The sequence below is a fragment of the Haliotis asinina genome, chromosome 3 (assembly GCF_037392515.1).
Source record: "Haliotis asinina isolate JCU_RB_2024 chromosome 3, JCU_Hal_asi_v2, whole genome shotgun sequence".
NCBI lineage: Eukaryota > Metazoa > Mollusca > Gastropoda > Lepetellida > Haliotidae > Haliotis > Haliotis asinina.
This window is the reverse complement of record NC_090282.1, coordinates 54,476,360-54,496,848: the sequence shown is the minus strand read 5'-3', so window position 1 is coordinate 54,496,848 and position 20,489 is coordinate 54,476,360. Positions and strand designations below refer to the sequence as shown.

The 20,489-nt window shown below is 40.8% G+C and overlaps 1 protein-coding gene across 7 annotated transcripts in view; it reads right to left on the bottom strand.

Annotated features, from left to right (window-relative positions):
• Positions 1 to 20,489, bottom strand: part of LOC137278174 (NAD-capped RNA hydrolase NUDT12-like) — a 31,065-nt gene that overhangs the window by 9,118 nt on the left and 1,458 nt on the right. The window contains exons 1-6 of one of the 7 annotated variants that reach the window (XM_067810362.1): positions 12,944 to 13,081; positions 9,305 to 9,424; positions 8,196 to 8,320; positions 6,578 to 6,680; positions 5,165 to 5,808; positions 3,918 to 4,061 (exon numbers count right to left, since the gene is read on the bottom strand). In XM_067810362.1, the coding sequence (XP_067666463.1) occupies positions 3,918 to 4,061; positions 5,165 to 5,808; positions 6,578 to 6,680; positions 8,196 to 8,319 (1,015 nt within the window). In that variant the 5' untranslated portion in view covers position 8,320; positions 9,305 to 9,424; positions 12,944 to 13,081. Of the gene's footprint in view, positions 1 to 3,917; positions 4,062 to 5,164; positions 5,809 to 6,577; positions 6,681 to 8,195; positions 8,321 to 9,304; positions 9,425 to 12,409; positions 12,601 to 12,943; positions 13,100 to 20,489 lie in introns of those variants that run through there. The other 6 variants (XM_067810365.1, XM_067810360.1, XM_067810361.1 and 3 more) reach the window with 6 other exon arrangements.

The window sequence follows — 20,489 nt, the reverse complement described above, 5'->3', positions numbered from 1 at the left end:
GGTACAGTCTGACACAGGCCAGCTTTGTGTCTCTCTATACACCATTACAGCAACTGACACTGTTGACATGGTCATGCTACTGTCTGACACAGGCCAGCTTTGTGTCTCTATACACCATTATAGTAACTGACACTGTTGACATGGTCATGCTACTGTCTGATACAGGCCAGCTTTGTGTCTCTATACACCATTATAGTAACTGACACTGTTGACATGGTCATGCTACTGTCCGACACAGGCCAGCTTTGTGTCTCTCTATGCACCATTACAGTAACTGACACTGTTGATGTGGAGGTCATGGTACAGTCTGACACAGGCCAGCCTTGTGTCCCTCTATACACCATTACAGTAAGTGACACTGTTGACGTTGAGGTCATGGTAGAGTCTGATACAGGCCAGCTTTGTCTCTCTATACACCACTACGGTAACTGACACTGCTGATGAGGAGGTGATGGTACAGTCTGATACAGGCCAGCTTTGTCTCTCTATACACCATTACAGTAACTGACACTGCTGATGAGGAGGTCATGGTACAGTCTGATACAGGCCAGCTTTGTGTCTCTCTATACACGATCACAGTAACTGACACTGTTGACATGGAGGTCATGGTACAGTCTGACACAGGCCAGCTTTGTGTCTCTCTATACACCACTACAGCAACTGACACTGTTGACATGGTCATGCTACTGTCTCATACAAGCCAGCTTTGTCTCTCTCTATACACCATTATAGTAACTGACACTGTTGACGTGGAGGTCATGCTACTGTGTGATACAGGCCAGCTTTGTGTCTCTCTATGCACCATTACAGTAACTGACACTGTTGACGTGGAGGTCATGGTACAGTCTGATACAAGTCAGCTTTGTGTCTAACTATGCACCATTAAAGCAAGTGACACTGTTGACGTGGAGGTCATGCTACTGTTTGACACAGGCCAGCTTTGTGTCTCTCTATACACCACTACAGCAACTGACACTGTTGACATGGTCATCATACTGTCTCATACTGGCCAGCTTTGTGTCTCTCTATACACTATTACAACAAATGACACTGTTGACGAGGATCTCATGCTAGTCTGACACAGGCCAGCTTCGTGTCTGTATACATGATCAACTGACACTGTTGACATGGAGGTCATGCTACTGTTTGACACAGGGCATCTTTGTGTCTCTCTATACACCATTACAGCAACTGACACTGTTGACATGGTCATGCTACTGTCTGACACAGGCCAGCTTTGTGTCTCTCTATACACCATTACAGTAACTGACACTGTTGACGTTGAGGTCATGGTACAGTCTGATACAGGTCAGCTTTGTCTCTCTATACACCACTACGGTAACTGACACTGCTGTTGAGGAGGTCATGGTACAGTCTGATACAGGCCAGCTTTGTTGATTCTCTATACACCATTACAGTAACTGACACTGTTGACGTGGAGGTCATGTGACTGTCTCATACAGGCCAGCTTTGTGTCTCTCTATACACCACTACAGTAACCGACACTGTTGACGTGAAGGTCATGGTACAGTCTGATACAGGCCAGCTTTGTGTCTCTCTATACACCACTACAGTAACCGACACTGTTGACGTGAAGGTCATGGTACAGTCTGATACAGGCCAGCTTCTTTGATTCTCTATACACCATTACAGTAACTGACACTGTTGACGTGGAGGTCATGCTACTGTCCAATACAGGCCAGCTTTGTGTCTCTCTGTACACCATTACAGTAACTGACACTGTTGACGTGACGGTCACAGTACAGTCTGACACAAGCCAGCTTCGTTGATTCTCTATACACCATTACAGTAACTGACACTGTTGACGTGGAGGTCATGCTACTGTCTCATACAGGCCAGCTTTGTGTCTCTCTATACACCACTACAGTAACCGACACTGTTGACGTGAAGGTCATGGGTCAGTCTGATACAGGCCAGCTTTGTGTCTCTCTATACACCACTACAGTAACCGACACTGTTGACGTGGAGGTCATGTTGCTGTCTCATACAGGCCAGCTTTCTGTCTCTCTATACACCATTACAGTAACTGACACTGTTGACGTGAAGGTCATGGTACAGTCTGACACAGGCCAGCTTTGTGTCTCTCTATACATCATTACAGTAACCGACACTGTTGACGTGAAGGTCATGGTACAGTCTGATACAGGCCAGCTTCGTTGATTCTCTATACACCATTACAGTAACTGACACTGTTGACGTGGAGGTCATGCTACTGTCCAATACAGGCCAGCTTTGTGTCTCACTATACACCATTACAGTAACTGACACTGTTGACGTGAAGGTCACAATACAGTCTGACACAGGCCAGCTTCTTTGATTCTCTATACACCATTACAGTAACTGACACTGTTGACGTGGAGGTCATGCTACTGTCTCATACAGGCCAGCTTTGTGTCTCTCTGTACACTATTACAGTAACTGACACTGTTGACGTGAAGATCATGGTACAGTCTGATACAGGCCAGCTTTGTGTCTCTCTATACACCATTACAGTAACTGACACTGTTGACGTGAAGATCATGGTACAGTCTGATACAGGCCAGCTTCGTTGATTCTCTATACACCATTACAGTAGCTGACACTGTTGACGTGGAGGTCATGCTACTGTCTCATACAGGCCAGCTTTGTGTCTCTCTATACACCATTACAGTAACTGACACTGTTGACGTGGAGGTCACGGTACAGTCTGACACAGGCCAGCTTCTTTGATTCTCTATACACCATTACAGTAACTGACACTGTTGACGTGGAGGTCATGCTACTGTCTCATACAGGCCAGCTTTGTGTCTCTCTATACACTATTACAGTATCTGACACTGTTGACGTGGAGGTCATGCTACTGTCTCATACAGGCCAGCTTTGTGTCTCTCTATACACCATTACAGTAACTGACACTGTTGACGTGGAGGTCACGGTACAGTCTGACACAGGCCAGCTTCTTTGATTCTCTATACACCATTACAGTACCTGACACTGTTGACGTGGAGGTCATGCTACTGTCTCATACAGGCCAGCTTTGTGTCTCTCTATACACTATTACAGTAACTGAGACTGTTGACGTGGAGGTCATGGTACAGTCTGACACAGGCCAGCTTTGTGTCTCTCTATACACCATTACAGTAACCGACACTGTTGACGTGAAGATCATGGTACAGTCTGATACAGGCCAGCTTCGTTGATTCTCTATACACCATTACAGTAACTGACACTGTTGATGTGGAGGTCACGGTACAGTCTGACACAGGCCAGCTTCTTTGATTCTCTATACACCATTACAGTAACTGACACTGTTGATGTGGAGGTCATGCTACTGTCTCATACAGGCCAGCTTTGTGTCTCTCTATACACTATTACAGTAACTGAGACTGTTGACGTGGAGGTCATGGTACAGTCTGACACAGGCCAGCTTTGTGTCTCTCTATACACCATTACAGTAACCGACACTGTTGACGTGAAGATCATGGTACAGTCTGATACAGGCCAGCTTCGTTGATTCTCTATACACCATTACAGTAACTGACACTGTTGACGTGGAGGTCATGCTACTGTCTCATACAGGCCAGCTTTGTGTCTCTCTATACACCATTACAGTAACTGACACTGTTGACGTGAAGGTCACGGTACAGTCTGACACAGGCCAGCTTCTTTGATTCTCTATACACTATTACAGTAACTGACACTGTTGACGTGGAGGTCATGCTACTGTCTCATACAGGCCAGCTTTGTGTCTCTCTATACACTATTACAGTAACTGACACTGTTGATGTGGAGATCATGGTAAGTGCTCAAGTTCGAGGCTTTTATCAAGATTGTTAGAACCCTGTCAAGCTAGTCTGATGCTGGCTCCATACACCATTAGCATTCTGTGTGAGACTGTAGCATGCTTCTATACACACCTGGTTCCATAAAGCCAGCAAGGCAGGAGAACATCTTGGGAGGGAAGGATTTCTTTCTGCCTAGCAGACATCGACTGGCGTCAGGGGAGACAACCAGCATGATGAGCGATGGATCAACTCGGGGATAGCAGGTGTTGTGGATACCTAACAATATGACGAGATTACACATTATTTATTTGGTATTGTATTTATCAGCAGAAAACAAATACACCTGATTTCTGCATAAATTACGACTAAGACAAGCTAAATCAGTGATCTATGATCAGAATGCTCTTGACAAGCTGGATGACAAAACAATGTAAAGAGAATCATATAATCATAAACACATCTCAGCCACCAGTTTCTCTAATGTTTGTAATAAATGGGAAAGAGAACTTGACACTTTTATAGACTGGAAGTGTATTTTATCATGATATAGAAAAGCCATAACTGACACAAAACTCATAGAATTCCAATACAAGTTCTTACATAAAATAATATACACCTAAAAGGAACGACTAAAAATGAAATTGGTCGACTCTGGTTTGTGCTCTTTCTATTGACCATGTGTATATAAAATGCCCATGCGTCAAATCCTTTGGGGAGGGTTTTAACAACTATGTTGATTTAATATTTGGAAAACATTGAAATAACAAACAATGTCATGCTATTTTCTTCATGAGCTGATAGTTTATTAACTCACATGACCATTTTAGCCGAACGACATATATATGTTATGAATATCAAGAGATGTATTTATTCATTTAAAGCTACCCTTAAAGACGTCTTCACAGTAGAAAAATACATTGCAATTACAAATGATAGAATCAGTCTGTTGAACACAAAATGGATTGCATTACAAAACAGGCTTCAAATATTTAGCCCAAGTGTTAGCGTCCATCTTTATTACCATTTGCATAGGTTTAGCTCAGCTTAGCTTATAAACTGCTACTATCATGGTCAATGTTTATCTTAGTACAGGTGCCGATTCATCTGCCAGAGCTGCTGCACCCAGATTAATACTGTACCCTACTGTGACTGTACTTTTATTTTGTAACCCACTGAGTGTAATAAAGAAATGAAAACAAAACAACAACAAAACTTACAGGAGTCCATGAGATTATCAACTGTTTCCTTGGGAAGAAGTTTTTCAAAATGTCTGCCTTTTGGGTTGATGCGTCCATAAAACATAAAACACTGCTTTGTTATGTAGCTTGAAACCTATTTTAGAAACCTGAGTTTCATCCATGAGATGTGACCTAACTCACCCTTGTGACTGCGGCAGTCAGCGTTGTCACATACCCTCTTGTAGCCCGCCTCACGCACCACTGTGGGGCTGCCACATGTTGCACAGAAGGAGTACCGATCATGCCAGGTCAATATAGATCGAGCTTCAGCAAATATTCCGGCATGTCTCTCATCCATCTGCATAGTCAGTGGGAATGGATTTGCAAAGAAGCCATCATTATGTACATCCTTCAGTTTGCTCTCTTCATACCCTGTGACATCAACTGCAAACCACACTGCTGACTCCGAGTCCCATGTCTCCAGCCCAAGGAATATCAGCAGAGGTTTCTTTGCTATGTGTTCTGCAAGCTGCTTGTAACTGAACAGACATAGAATATATTTACTCTTTCGAGACGTGACACTTGGGTCCTGTTTAAGAAATGGATTCAGATCTGAGAAAACAATGAACTTTGTGTTGTCCCTCTTAACCGCTTGGTCGATCCACTCAGGGTGCTTCCTACGGTCAGAGGCCCTGTTAAGGGGGTTGACAGAATAGTAGTTGCGACATTCCTGGGTGGGGACAACTGTGCTGTCAGAAAGGGCACTGGATGCATCACTGTGGTTCCAGAAGTTGGCGATATCTAGTGCTGTTTGACCAGATGAGTTGAGAATATTCACACTAGACCTGTAGAGGAGACAAAAGGTATCACCTAATCATCACACAAATATCACAAGCTGAAAATATCAATTGCAGTTCTAAATAAATGACTCAGAAAATGCCTTCACTTCCTAGAATGACAATATCATCACTGTGCAAGTTCATGGCATTATCTTTCAATATTTTAACTTTTAAATGTCATTTGATCCAAAACACCAATCTAAAACGGTCACTCAAACAGGTCAACAGTATACAATAATATACCATTAAAAAAAGGTAAGGGATACTTTTTTATACCACAAGCCAATGCCAATGCATATGAGAAAAAGTAACATATATCCATACAGATAAATCATTTCGAAAGGAATAACATATTTTGTTGCATTGACCATTAATTTCTCGTTATCATCTGTTTCCTCCTTGGCTTCATTATTTGCATTTTATCCATCTTGTAAATCCAAAATGTTCTACTTTTTTTTAATGGTATAGTTAAAACATAATCACAGTACTTTGTCCAAGTTTACTGCATGTTGCTGTACCCACAACTAGGTGTTTGTATGTATTCTTGTACCAACTGATCTACCTAGGGATTTGCAGGTTCTTTTAAGTGCACAGGATGTGTACTGTACATTAGGGGTTGTGACAACACAGAGTCACACCCAGTCACAGGTGTAAAATCATAACAAGTTTGTTAATTTCAGCCTGCACTTGGGTCACTGGAGAGAAACCCTGAAATTGAACTCAATTAGTCACAGTGCTTTACAGCATAGGTGGCCCATCAGCTGTTTGAACTCACCCTTGCTCCAACAAGGACTTGATAACAGACACCTGGCCATTCCTGGCAGCAAACATCAGTGCTGTCCACCCACGATCATTTTTGGCATCAACATCCACAGCTGCTATAACAAAACAGGACATGTAAAGTAGGCTCTGCCCCTGCAAAACTATGACGAACATATGCCTTAATGTAAACAAGGGAAATAACTCTACATACTAACCAACACAATCCAGTTGAGCCTTTACACTAAGGTGTACAGAATACTGGCTACAACAGTAGAAACATGAGGATCAATCAGCAACATCCAACAGCTTGAGATGACACTTGAGATGACACTTGTCAGCAAAAGCAATGATAGACAACTGGGGTTCTAAATATTAAGAAAGTAACTTGTCCTGGCTAATTTTCCACTCGTAATGATTTTTATGACATAATCATGATAACATAATAATGAAAGAATAAATCAACATGGGATTTGATGTTAATGTTTAGTGTACTATTTATTGAAAGGCAATAAATAGCAAAGAAAGATAATTCTACTTTATTATTGTGAAATTTAATGGCTACAATTTGAGCAGATATGAAATGAAATAAAAGCTTATTTGCAGTTTGAAACTGTAAGCTGAAATTATCTAGTAGCCCACTGACAAGTAAGACACCATTATCTGACTGCCCAAAATGAAAACCGACTTGTCCCTGGTGTTGGGCAATGGGATTTTCAAATGGCTGGACAATAGGATCTGTTTGTCCATGACTGTGGTGGGAAGCGTCTAACAGTTCTTAAATTGTTTCTGTATGTTAAATCATTCATTAAATGATCATTCTGAATTCTCATTCAACGTGATGACACTGTTGAAGGATTAAAATTTCACAAATTTTCAATTACATTAACATCTGTTAAAAAGCAGAAGCACATTAGGCACTAGCCCTTGGTCATGAGAGTAACATGACACGTTACAGCCATATCAACAATAACAAAATTTGCTCTGCGATATTACACTTATCATTTCTGTAATTCTCCCTTGTCCAGTTTTTCACTGCCATGTCAATGTATCACTGTACTGACATGCACAAATTCTTACCCACGCCTGACATTTTATGATTAATGTTGGGAATAAAAAATGGAACAGTTCCTTCATGTTGAGTCGTCATACAATATTAGTATATAGCTCTCATCATGTTCACTGTTACTACCAACTACCGATCAGAACCTGCTTTTCCCAAGATGCCACTTCTAGACAGTTCAGAAGGATCTGTCTATGAAGCAAAAATGAGTTCTACAGGATGTCTGTCACACAGTGTCATTAACATACAGTGGCACTAACTTCACTCAAAGACTAAGTCTAGTGACACAACTGATGGCCACATTGTTGTGAAAATGAAGTATGATTCTTATGATGTAAGGGTATGATATACGTTACAATTTACAAAGTGATTAGTAGTCCCAGCGGCCAATGCTCAGGTGACTTGATCGCCTAGATTGTGCTGGTAAATAATGGAATGTTTTCATTACAATTCCCCTTTTCATTTTCCTGATTAATAATCCATTTCATATGTATGTGATCTATAATCATGAGTTGTCATGCTCTCTGTAATTTCTAAGGTATCTGATTACACAGCACTATACCAGCATTACCTTTAAGCAGTGTGAGCACATGTTCTACATTGCCCTTAGCGGCACTGTCAAACAGCTGTTCCTGGTACTGGGTGGCTACATTGCTGGGCTTCACAGCACTACTGGCAGGTCGATCTCCACTCATTCTGAAATTTGTTGTTCAAATGCAGATAAGTGTCATTAGGTAATTCTATGCAAAACATTTATAGGGTAGACATTACGATAGGGTAATCTGGTGTGAATGTGATGTTCCTCATGCTTTCAAGGAACTAACAAGACTGGGAGGTCAAAAGCTTTTGTTAATTATGGGAGGTCAAAAGCTTTTGTTAATTATCTTAAAATACCACTTGATAACTCCCATGCCTTAAACTTTAACTACCTTTACACATATTTTTATTGTTTATTCTTGTGCCTTGTTTTGTTTGATGAACTATGTTACTTATACAACTAGATATGTTTTAGTATTCATTCAGGTTTGAATATTTACGTAATTTGGAATCTTTGTGTCATTATGGAAATACATGCTGAATTATATATTGCACATTATTACTAAATTAAGTAAAATAACCCTATTTACTAGAAACACACCAAAATCCACCTCCACCTGCATTGATGCTATGAAAACTAAATGATGGCTGAAGGTAGCATGATTTTGTCAATACTCCTTGTGTCACCAGTTACACATAACTCAATATAAACACTCTGTCAGGATATTTTACTTGTTGCTACTTGTTTCTGCAAGCACCCAGATATGGCTAAACATTGCAATACAAAGGTCTCTGAATAATTAAGCACCAGTCCACTAAGTCATGTAATTTTTGAAGTAAAATAGGTATTTTATACTCATCCTGACTCATGCTTATTATGCCTATCTTCTTCTTTGCAAATGATAGTAGAACATTGGAATCCCTTGTAGTTCCCTTGAAGAGGATGTAGAAGTTCACTCAGCCACAAGCTGCCTCCCTTGAACCCTTTTCCCGCCCAAACTGTCTCGTGACTTGTCATGTTTGTCACTCTCTCCTGAATAAACCCTTACACCTGGGTTTGCTGGGAAACCCAAAGTGCATTCTTGGGGAGGTTGGAAAGGTTTGACATCATGAGTCAGGATAAGTATGAAATCAAATTATTACCTTATCCTGACTCATGCCTCTTATGCTTCCACAATCAGAAGGCCTCAGTGGTGGGTCAGGAAACTTCATGGATAGGAACTGCTTAACAGCACTTTCTAGATCCTGTTCTTCACACTTCCACTGCCAACATGGGGGAAACAGATCTTGTCATATCTTCTCTAAGACAAGAATTTCATAGATTCATGTGGATTTTAGATATACTAGTATATTCCTCTTACTAGTTATCAATAAACAACCAATAGATTATGATATAATTGTTACCATAAATAAGTTGCAACCCCTAGCATATGTGTAAGATTGTTTCCCCTACAGGGTCTTAATCACTCATGCTAGTCTAGCCTAGATAGTGCGCATGGACTCTCAACCAAAACTCTACACAATGAAGGTTACCAATAAGTCTTTTTGACAAAGGGTGAGATTTCAAACTCTGCACCTTTGTGTAACCATTACTTGTTGTACTACAACAAGTGGCGCAATCTTGTGAATGTCAGAGAATGCGCTTTTGTTCAGTAGCGATGTCTCTGAGGCAGTGGTTGGCAAATACTATGTATGAACAGGTCTATGAGGGGAGATCCTACGCTCATGATAGTAAGCCAGAATGCCTTTGGTTGGAGCATCCATTCCGTGGGCGGCGGATGAAGTAAACTAGGTAGAACGTCTGCTACCATGTTCTTGGCTCCTTGGAAATGACACACCTTTAGCCAGAAGTTTAATTTGTCTGGGAAGTCGAACCACTGGAAGGTGAGCTGAAGAAGGCCTGGTGATCTTCTTGATCCCAGCCAGTTTATGTAGAATGCCACTGTTGAGTTGTTTGTGTGGACCCTCAGCATTCAGTTGATCAGTGAACTTGACCAGTGACGTATGACGTTGATCACAGCTTACAACTGGTTCATGTGAAGATGTTGTTCTTGTTTTGACCCCTTCCTTGATGCCACTTTGTTGTCAAGATGTGCTCCCCATATTTCTAGTGATGCATCTATGTAGAGGTGTGTGTCCATGACCGGCACCTCTAACTAGGTCTCTCCGCTGACATTTGACTTGTGAGTCCACCATAACAGGTATGCCTTAAGACTGTCTGGTAGAAGGATCAGGTGCAGGTGTCTTGCCAGGATTCGCTGCAGTGGATGTAACTGAAGTCTTCCTTTGTGAGTCGGGTCCTATGCTGAGGTGAGTAGACTGAGGAGACACTGCCATGTTCTAGGTGGTAATGGAGAGATGACTGCTGCTGGATTCATGGCTTGGATTTTGACCCAATGATCTTCTGGGATCACAATACGATTCTGTGTTGTGATGAACCTTATTCCCAGTAACTGAAGATCTTCCTTAGTCTACTAGCCATCCCAGTTGTGCAAGCAGTTTGATGGTGAAGACCAGCTGCAGTCTGAGTTGACTGGCTATTTGCTGAACTTGTATCTCATCGTCAAGGTAGAAGCCACTGTGTAGACCTCAATGATATAGACAATGGGCTTAGTGAAAATGTAAATAACCGCTGGGCTGATGATATTATAATGGAAGGACACTCCGCTGGAAGTGTCGACCTCTGAACACGAATCTCAAATACTTTCTTGACCTTGATGAATCAGGACCTGCAGATATGCGGTTTGCTGGCCAAGTAATCTGCTGGACAGACGAGTTGTCTGGTTGGAGGCAAGTGGACTTTATTCTATCCTCTTCAGTTTTGGGGCCCAAGAACCTGGATATCAACTCCCCATTGATCACTCTAGATCTCACCAGGGCAAAGAAATCTTACTAGTACTTCAGGCAGTAGTACCAGAGGGTCAGCATATATGTCTGCTTTGTCAGGAGGCATGATGTCTTCATTGAACAACTTCTGCTGTGTTGTTGTACCAGAACGAGTTGACTTAACAAAGTCCTGAATGTTGACAATTTCTTCTACAGATGATGAGGGCTTCTTCCTTTCACTCTCTGACTCAATAGTAGCAGACCTCTTCCTAGACACACCTAAACCCAGACCAGCAATAGATGACTCACCCTGTAATGGCAAATCGCCTGAGTTGTGAATTTCAGCAGTAGGTAAAAAGATACGGTTACTGGCATTATCTCAAGATTTATCACCAGTGACTTAAGCTGACTTCCTCACATGGTCTATCACATGTCAACAGATGTAACACAAATAACGACTTAACTGCAAATCTGATAAATCAATACATCATCTGCACCGCAAGCTGGAAGAACATGGGTTCATGCATGATGGACACTGGAGGTGAGGATCAGCCACTGATAACTGACACCTGCAGTCAAGGCAAGATTTCATCAAACATAAACCAACTACATTATGATGAATAAATGTCACAGAATATTGACAGTTTTTCAAATTTTGTACATACAATGAAAGATAACTATAGCAAAAAAACATACACAGCTTAATTTGCATACAGGATCTAAATATAAAAAGGATATGGTACCATACGCAGCAATCCAGTGCTTGCCGAAACATACCCTTGAGCCATGAAGGAGAGAGTGGAAAGCATGGCAAGTCATGTAACATCACTTGATAACACAAGGAGATACCCATAGCTAAATGAGGCCATCTGGCCTATGTAAGATATGGGTAGGGGGATGATACTGAAGACATGAAAAATGAAGCGTAATAATCTTTTCATCAGTTAATACATGCCCAAATTAAGATTTTTTCAGTTACAGGTTGTTGTTTTTTTGTATCTCTTTGTCCAAATAGACGTTCATCAAGAAATAACGGATACAAACAACAAAGACATATAGTATGTTGAATGAATTTAATAGACCCTGAAAACATAGAAATATACAGGGTAAACATTTTCAGGTATGTACAAATATCAGAAGGAAGAATGCTTCTGTCAGTTCATATCAGGTCATCTTTGAAATCACTTTCAATAACTGGACGTCTTGTACATTTGTATTTCCTGTCGAACCATGAACTACATCAACATCATTGAACATGTACGGAAGCATGAAAACTAGCGCCAGGGATGAAGTTCCTGTGTGCTCCACCCATGACCACAGGCTGATAGTGAAATGTGCAGGCCCAATATATATACTTTGTCATGTTTCTTCAGCCATGTTATCATATCAACTACATACCTAAAGTTAAACACATGTTCTTACGTTCTGTCAAAGTCTTTTTGTTTAGCAATATTTTGCCATCCTGGTAGCGGGCTCCTGAAGATATTGTGGGCTCCACAATTTCATCTAATTATGAGGTGATGTTGTCAACTTTCTCTATGTGCTGTAGGTAGAATTATCTCATCGCCTGCCTGCATACTGCTACATGTTATTGTAATAAACCTAACGAAAGTAGGGTAGAAACTGTACTCAACGGGTATGTTTCTAGGTCATGACAAGTCATCTGACCAAAGTCCATCATGCTACACTTCATATGACCCTTGTCACTTAGTGTGTCAGTTACAGAAGAGAATCTATCTTGTGATATTGTCTGCTACTGCACTGCCAGCCCGAGAAAAGAAATGCCACACAAATGGAGACAACTATGGCTATTAGGAAACTAATACACCTAACACAGACAGCTGACTGTTCTTCGCTTAGTCACTGTCATTAGTGTCAATAACATTTTCAACTGTCAATACACCAGTTCAACAACAATTTTTACACGAAAACTGTGATTATTTTAGTTTTCATTACCTGCGAGAACAGCTGAAGCTTAGTCGAACAAGAGGACGAATCCTCATTTAAATAGTCATCAATTTGATTGGTCACGCTTGTTACTCCAGAAAAGATCTCACGCGGCTGTCAACAGTACTGTTATGGAGCGGTTTATATTTAGAGTTACCCCCCTTTGCAAGGTCCAGCAACTCATTCCATTTGGGAGTTCTTAATGCGTTTCAAACCTTTCACAAGGCACGAGGGCTAGCCAAGGAATATGACCGAAAATTATTGATCAGTGTAGATCTGCGTTTAATGCACGTAATACATAAATTGTATTGACATGTCACTCTTGTAACTACAGTACTTTGTTTCGACTAAAATATGTGCCGTTATGGTCAAATTGGCTGGTTCGATTCGGCGCTGAACCAAAACGAACCTGTTATTTTGGTCAAAAAGGAAAGGGTCCTCATAAAGAGTGGCACATTGGTGAACCAAAGGGCTGTGATTTATTTGAAGGACACGTTGAGGGATGTAGGTGGTATGATAACAAGACTGAAGAAACATTTATTTGGTCGGCGCATATCACATCATACTGTTCAGCCACTCCCCTCGCCCAGAGACGCGGCAATGTTTGCAATGTTTACATTCCCACAAAGCAATCGTGGAATGTTGCTGGACTAGTCAGCTTCATGCAGGACAAATTTTATGGATAGCGACTTCTTGAGTTTATTTTCACGACATTTCGGGGCTTATCCTAGCCCCCTCATCAGGTTGACCTGAACTGAACAGTAAGGCTTAACTGTTAACTCTACCCAAGACATCACACTGCTTATGACGTCACAATGCTATGACAACATGATACCAGTAATTCTTCAAAGGCATTTAGAAATTGGCGTAGCAATACAGGACAAATTTTATGGATAGCAACTCAAGAAGTTGCTATCCATAAAAGTTGTCCTGTAATGATACCAGTAGCTAACAGGAATACTATGACAACACAATAGAATTAATAGTGAATGGTTACAACTAACATGAATACATCTTATTTTGAATATATAGTAGTGTTGTTGGATTAAATTAGAAATGACAGATCCTTATTATTGTAAGTTTGGACGTCTACAAAGATTTTTTGATAAATGTATTGCATGTATAGCATGTCAAGTAATACTATTAACAGTACATAGAAATTATTGTTCATCCATGGGTGCCCTTGTCGGTCTTTTTGGTGGTGCACCAGGCACTAGGGAGGTAAACCCCTAGACATCTGTTGATCTCTGGTACTAATCTTCTAATGAAGATTGACTCAAGACGTTTTCTTTTTCACCAATTATTGACGTTAGACGCCAAGATTTGAGAGTGTTGCCAACTGATAGAGTGGTTTTGATTTTTAACAATGTGTTCTGAGAGTCAGATTTAAGGTCAGCTGAAGTTTGGTCCAATGTTTAAATGCCGGCAAGTTTCTCCAATATACTTGCTTCCACAATCACAAGAAACTTTGTATATACATCATCTGGAATTGGACTCATTCTGGTTGCTGCCACCTCTCCCATTTGCTCTCAGGATGGTTTTTAATGTTTTATAAGAATAAAATGTCACATCCAAACTTGTAATTCCTCTAATGAGTCGCTTGATGTGATGGGTAATCTGGCCTTGGTATGGAATGTTAATCCTGATGGGAGCTGGTTCAGCTTTCCGTGTACGATTATTTCGTTGATGGAGGGTAGTGGCAACGGTCTGCTCTATATACCTCTGATTTTCCAACACTTGTTTATTTGTTTAAAATCTGAATAACACGGTTATGGTATAATGGTTTTAAATCAAATTTAGAGCTATTACAATTTCGTTATATACCTCAGATTTTCCAACACAGTATGTTTATCTCCTAATTATACACGGTATCATTGATTTGCTTGCTGTCATAGCTGTCATGGATAGTCTTTAGGGCTTTCTTGTGCTGGCGTTCCAACTTTGCTGTAGGATCCTAGAGTAGTATCTTGTAGGTTGTGGTGTCACTGAGGGTTTTGTTCACAAGATCATGAAATTCAGGTGTGTCCATGATGACTGCTGCCTTACCATCCGCTTCTGTGATGGTGATGGATTTGTCTTTGCGGAGTTCTTAGGTGGCCTTCTTTTCTTGTGAGGAAGGATTACTGCGTTGCTTAGAAGAACGTTTGATGAGTCATTCAGATCAAAACTGAAGAAGTTATTATGCAAAATGTAAACCTGATATTCAGTGAAGTGATCGCGGGAGTACAGTGAACACATAATTCAGTGATGGGAAATTTGGAATATGCAGTGATCGGAAATTTCTGTACACCTTTTCTTAAAAATTATTGAAAATATGAAATAAGTAGGGATTTTGATGTAGCACAGTATATTTTCAGTCAGTTTCAGACTTAGCAACGTGAATGAGGGGATTAGGTGTGGATAGTGCCCTTCTATGGATGACTTTTCTGCAGTTGTCAATCATTATGTGCAGAAACACGGAGATTTGAAAATAGAGACAATGACCATAACACTTAACTAAAACAAAGGCAATAATTCATATTTACCAAGCGTACACGTATGACAATGTATATCAAGCCAACTTCAGGGTACTAAAAAGATATTATCCATCTGCAAAAACACAAAATCTCTACCCACAGTACCTTAAGCCACAGCTAGTCCACTATGCAAACCGCAAACCAGAGACACTTGGATGTATCGCCAAAGTGTGAACATTGATCAGTGATGTCATTTGGTGGAAATATGCGCCATACACCAACTTTCCATTAACATACTCCCAACTACCCACAGAGATTTGTTGTTGACCAACTGATCAGTGGTCACCCCACAGACAAACATGTAGACGGGGAAGGTTTCCACAATGTTGAGTACATACAATCAATCCGTGTATCACGTGAGACGTGGAAAGAGAACAGTTCTACTTTTTGTACTATTTAAATATTCTCTGAATAATTTTCATAAGACGTATTCATGGATATTTGTAGTTCCAAATATATTAAAAGAATTACACGTCATTAGTATCACCAATACCGGTATTGTGAATTCAGTTGTACGCCGCCCTTAGCGATATCGCTGGGGGACACCAGAAATGGGCTTCACACCTTGTACCCATATGGGAAATCGAGCCCGGATGTTCGTCGTGAAGAGCGAACGCTTTAACTTCTAGGATACCCAACCGCCACAGTAATGGTGTTGAAGGAAGGCTAAATTCACCCCTAAGTCTGCTAGCGTCATTAATGAAGGGCCAGGGCCAAGCTGTTAGTAACAACAATTCTTACAAGTTGTAAAATCTTCGTTTTTGTTTCAAACACAACTGGTTTTTTTACAAAACTTCTTAACAGCATGAAAAAAACACATTTATTTCTTTAATGTCAGATGCATTCTGTTTCAAATGGCACACATTTTATTAAAAATGTCGACATGGAAATGCATTTGTTGACACTTGCTGAGAGGTGTCAGACCTAGACTAATGCTTAGTCTCTGAATAGATAATCATAAATGTTGATGGCAACGAACAAACCTGTCGTAAATTGAAAAGGCGCCCCAGGGAGACCATGGATTCTGAACCTAGGGAAATCTAGACTTGCTTCAATTAGGACTTTAGCATTGGAGGGAGGCTAGGATGTAGGGAAAATAAAAATGTGGTTCAAGGACTGTGAGAGTGTCAGACCTTAGGCCCGGTCAAATTCAGCAGTAGGTTGCTGTCAGAGTGCTGTTGGTAGACTGTGACAGAGATTTCAAGAATTCAAACTAGTCAGCAGTCTTAAATGATAGGCACATGATTAGCGCTGCGGTATGACACCGATTCCTTAACGCAGCAGATCTTCCAACAGAACACTTCAGTGTTAACAGTGTAAGGGTATCCAGGATATCGGTAATTTCAGTATATCTTACGTGATTCATTGTGACTCGAGAAAAAGAATTACTACAACCAGGGAGCCTATATCGAGGTTGTAGAGTACCCCTGCTACAACGAAGTACCAAATGAGTTCGGCATTCGGCGGCGTACATAGAAACTGTTACGCACTTGTAAGCGGAGTACATTAATAATAACAGAAAAGCGCTCAGTCAATCACAAAGCGACATCTAGGCGTGAAGTGTGATAATAAACATTATGATGACGCTCTTTGTTCTATCATTTCAATTAAACGTTTCTAGACTTGTGTTAGGCTATACATCGTTTGACTATTAACGACGACTATAGCCCGTTTGGCTCAAAAGAGGAATTGCAATCTAACTCGGAAACTGTTAAACATAGCATACTCAGTGAAATGCTGATCATAATCAAACCATCATACCAACCCTGTTGGGATTTTTGTCCTAAAAATAAAAGTTATGAACAATCTACCATTCACACAGTTCACTGTTTGTTACGAAGGAGGGGTGCAGAGAAAGGGACAGCCACGTGTTCGTGAAGCACGCGCACAAGTGCCGAGAAAGTATTTTTTTCATTAACTTGTGCTGTGCAGTTATTTCTTCATTAACGTGTGCTGTCCCGTCTCAGTCCTTTCTCGCACAATAGCTGGGACTTTAATTTCTTTGCCAATAAATATATATTTCAGTCATCTTCACTTCTGCATGGTCCATGCGCATGTTTGAAAAGATTTACGATACCGACCACTGCAAGAAAAAATACGATCACTGCAAGCATGCACAGTGGGTGTACAGTCATTGGACCCCGATCACTTCACGATCACATTTAGATAGATAAAATGAATATTATGCATTCAATAGGACAAAGACGTCACATGTATGTGGAAAAGTGCATCATTAACAATATCGACCCATTGAAATGCTGTAATTAGTGTAAAATAAAACCATTAGGAAAAAACCTTAGTATTTGTCCACGTGAAAAGATATGTTCTGTCGATAATCGACGATTGCTTCTTTCGTGTTTAACCTAGCTACTTGAAACTTTCTATTTATAACCACCACATCCTGTACATTCGTGAAATGCTAATATTTCAACAATACTGTTCGTGTTTAATAAATGGTGACTATATTTTTAACATCGATCTTACATTCGCCACCAAAAGAAGCAAGCGATCACTGCAAATGCAGGCGGACAGTCACCCCATCACTGCATCTCTGCAAGACAGTGGTTCCAGGGGGTGATTGTGTTGCCATAGTGTTCCTGTTAGCTACTGGTATCATGTTGTCATAGCATTGAGACGTCATAAGCAGTGTGATGTCTTGGGTAGAGTTAACAGTTAAGCCTTACTGTTCAGTTCAGGTCAACCTGATGAGGGGGCTAGGATAAGCCCCGAAACGTCGTGAAAATAGACTCAAGAAGTTGCTATCCATAAAAATTTTCCTGTATTACTACGCCAAACTTCTAAATGCCTTTGAAGAATCATAGTCAGCTTCAGCTGAATGTACTGATCTAAACTTTCGTTGGTAGTAGAAATGAGGCGGTCATATTGCCTTGTATGGTTTAAGAGAATCACGGATGTAATCAAAATGATCTAGTGAAGATATTTAACCCGAACACAAACCGTCACCAAACTGTTCATCATTTAAGTCTTTGAAGGGCATTTAGAAGTGAAGGATGAAAGGAGTAAGCATTAACTTCGAAACGTTGTGTTCTCATATAAAGAAGTTGATATCCATAAAATCTTCATTCTTGTGTTCATCATTTGTTTTCTAGTAGCGTTTGTCCTAACAGTAGGGAAGGTCCCGGGGTAGAATAGGCCTTCAGCAACCCATGCTTGCCATAAAAGGTGACTATGCTTGTCGTAAGAGGCGACTAACGGGATCGGGTGGTCAGACTAGCTGACTTGGTTGACACATGTCATCGGTTCCCCATTGCGCAGATCGATGCTCATGTTATTGATCACTGGATTGTCTGGTCCAGACTCGATTATTTACAGACCGTCGCCATAAAGCTGGAATATTGCTAAGTGCGACGTAAAACTAAACTCACTCACTCACTCACCCTAACGTAGGGGACTGACACGCCAAAAGAACAGCGCGTAAGTTAGCCCTGTGCGAGGATTCTTAATTTAGGTCACAGACACCGTCGTTTGTTTTCTGCCATAGATTAATTGAAACTAGGGTCAGGTTAAATTAGATTAAATACGGCATCTTAGAAAAGAAATGTGTCCTCGTGCTTTAACTATAACAGTTCAGGGTGAAAGTGTGCTTTATTACACAGTACATGGTGGTAGAACGAACCGTATTTCTGAATTACACTAGTGTAATATTGATTACACGATGCCATTTAGAAAGTGGTCAAATGCAACATATGTCATATTTGGGATTTCACTTTCTTAGTAAAGTACAAATTCTAGTACTTTTTTCGGTTGAGTCCCATCCGGGATTCGAACCCGCACCCTCAGAGTCAGGCACCTAATCGCCAGCACACAAAGTCAGCCGCCTAGCCCGCTCAGCCACCGCTCAGGCACCTAATCGCCAGCACACAAAGTCAGCCTCCTAGCCCGCTTAGCCCGCTCAGCCACTGGAAGTCGCGGTGGCTGAGCGGGCTAGGCGGCTGACTTTGTGTGCTGGCGATTAGGTGCCTGACTCTGAGGGTGCGGGTTCGAATCCCGGATGGGACTCAACCGAAAAAAGTACTAGAATTTGTACTTTACTAAGAAAGTGAAATCCCAAATATGACATATGTTGTAGTGTAATATTGCAGTGAAAATAATACACTGCAGTATCTTCGACGGGCGAGTAATAATATATTATATGGTATGTCCATACACGTGACAATGTATAACAGATGTAAAATCGTGGTATTGTATTGCTACTAAATGATGCTTTGAGAAAAGGAATAGGTGCATTTTCACCCGTTTTCAAGAGTTTTAATGGTTAAATGTTCAGGACAAAATGGGGCTGCACATCAGTAAACACGCACGCACACGTGCGCGCGTGTAGTAAAGGACCGTGTCCATGCACTTAGTTACATGGCGCATCACCGTCTAAATGCAGCCAAATGGGAAGGAATTAAGCTTAAAGGTCACATGCAACCAAAAAATCAAACATAATTAAAACACATTTATCACTTATTCATGACATATAATATACATTGCTGCTTTAAAAAAAACCAAATAAACAAAATTATAAACGTACAATCGCGATTCAAAAGTGCAATATTTTGTACTTGGGCTTACTTCCCCCGATACGAAGCCCTCGGGAGACCGAACCCAGTCATAGTGGGTGGATAAGCACTCAAGCGTAACGACGGCTTCCGATTGGCTGTTCCATTTGCTGACATGCTGAGGTTCATTGTGTGTACAGACAGATGATCTGTTTGATGGGCATTTTAGAAGTATAGCCAGTCACAAGAAAGTAAGATTCTTTATGGATAACAACTTCTTTTTGTGTACTTGATGCGTCTTTTCAGTATGGATTCATATACTGTTGTCAAACAAAATCACATACACGAAAAGAAGTCGTTATCCATGAAGAATGTATATAGAGATGTTGGGTTTAGAAAATACATATTCTCTGAATTTGCTCTCGATCCAGTGAAAAATCAAGTCAGTAGAGATAGTAAACTACTGCGTGGGTGGAATCTGTCATTCGCCCAAGTACAAAACAGGACTTGAATCTGACAAGAGTTTGCACAAGT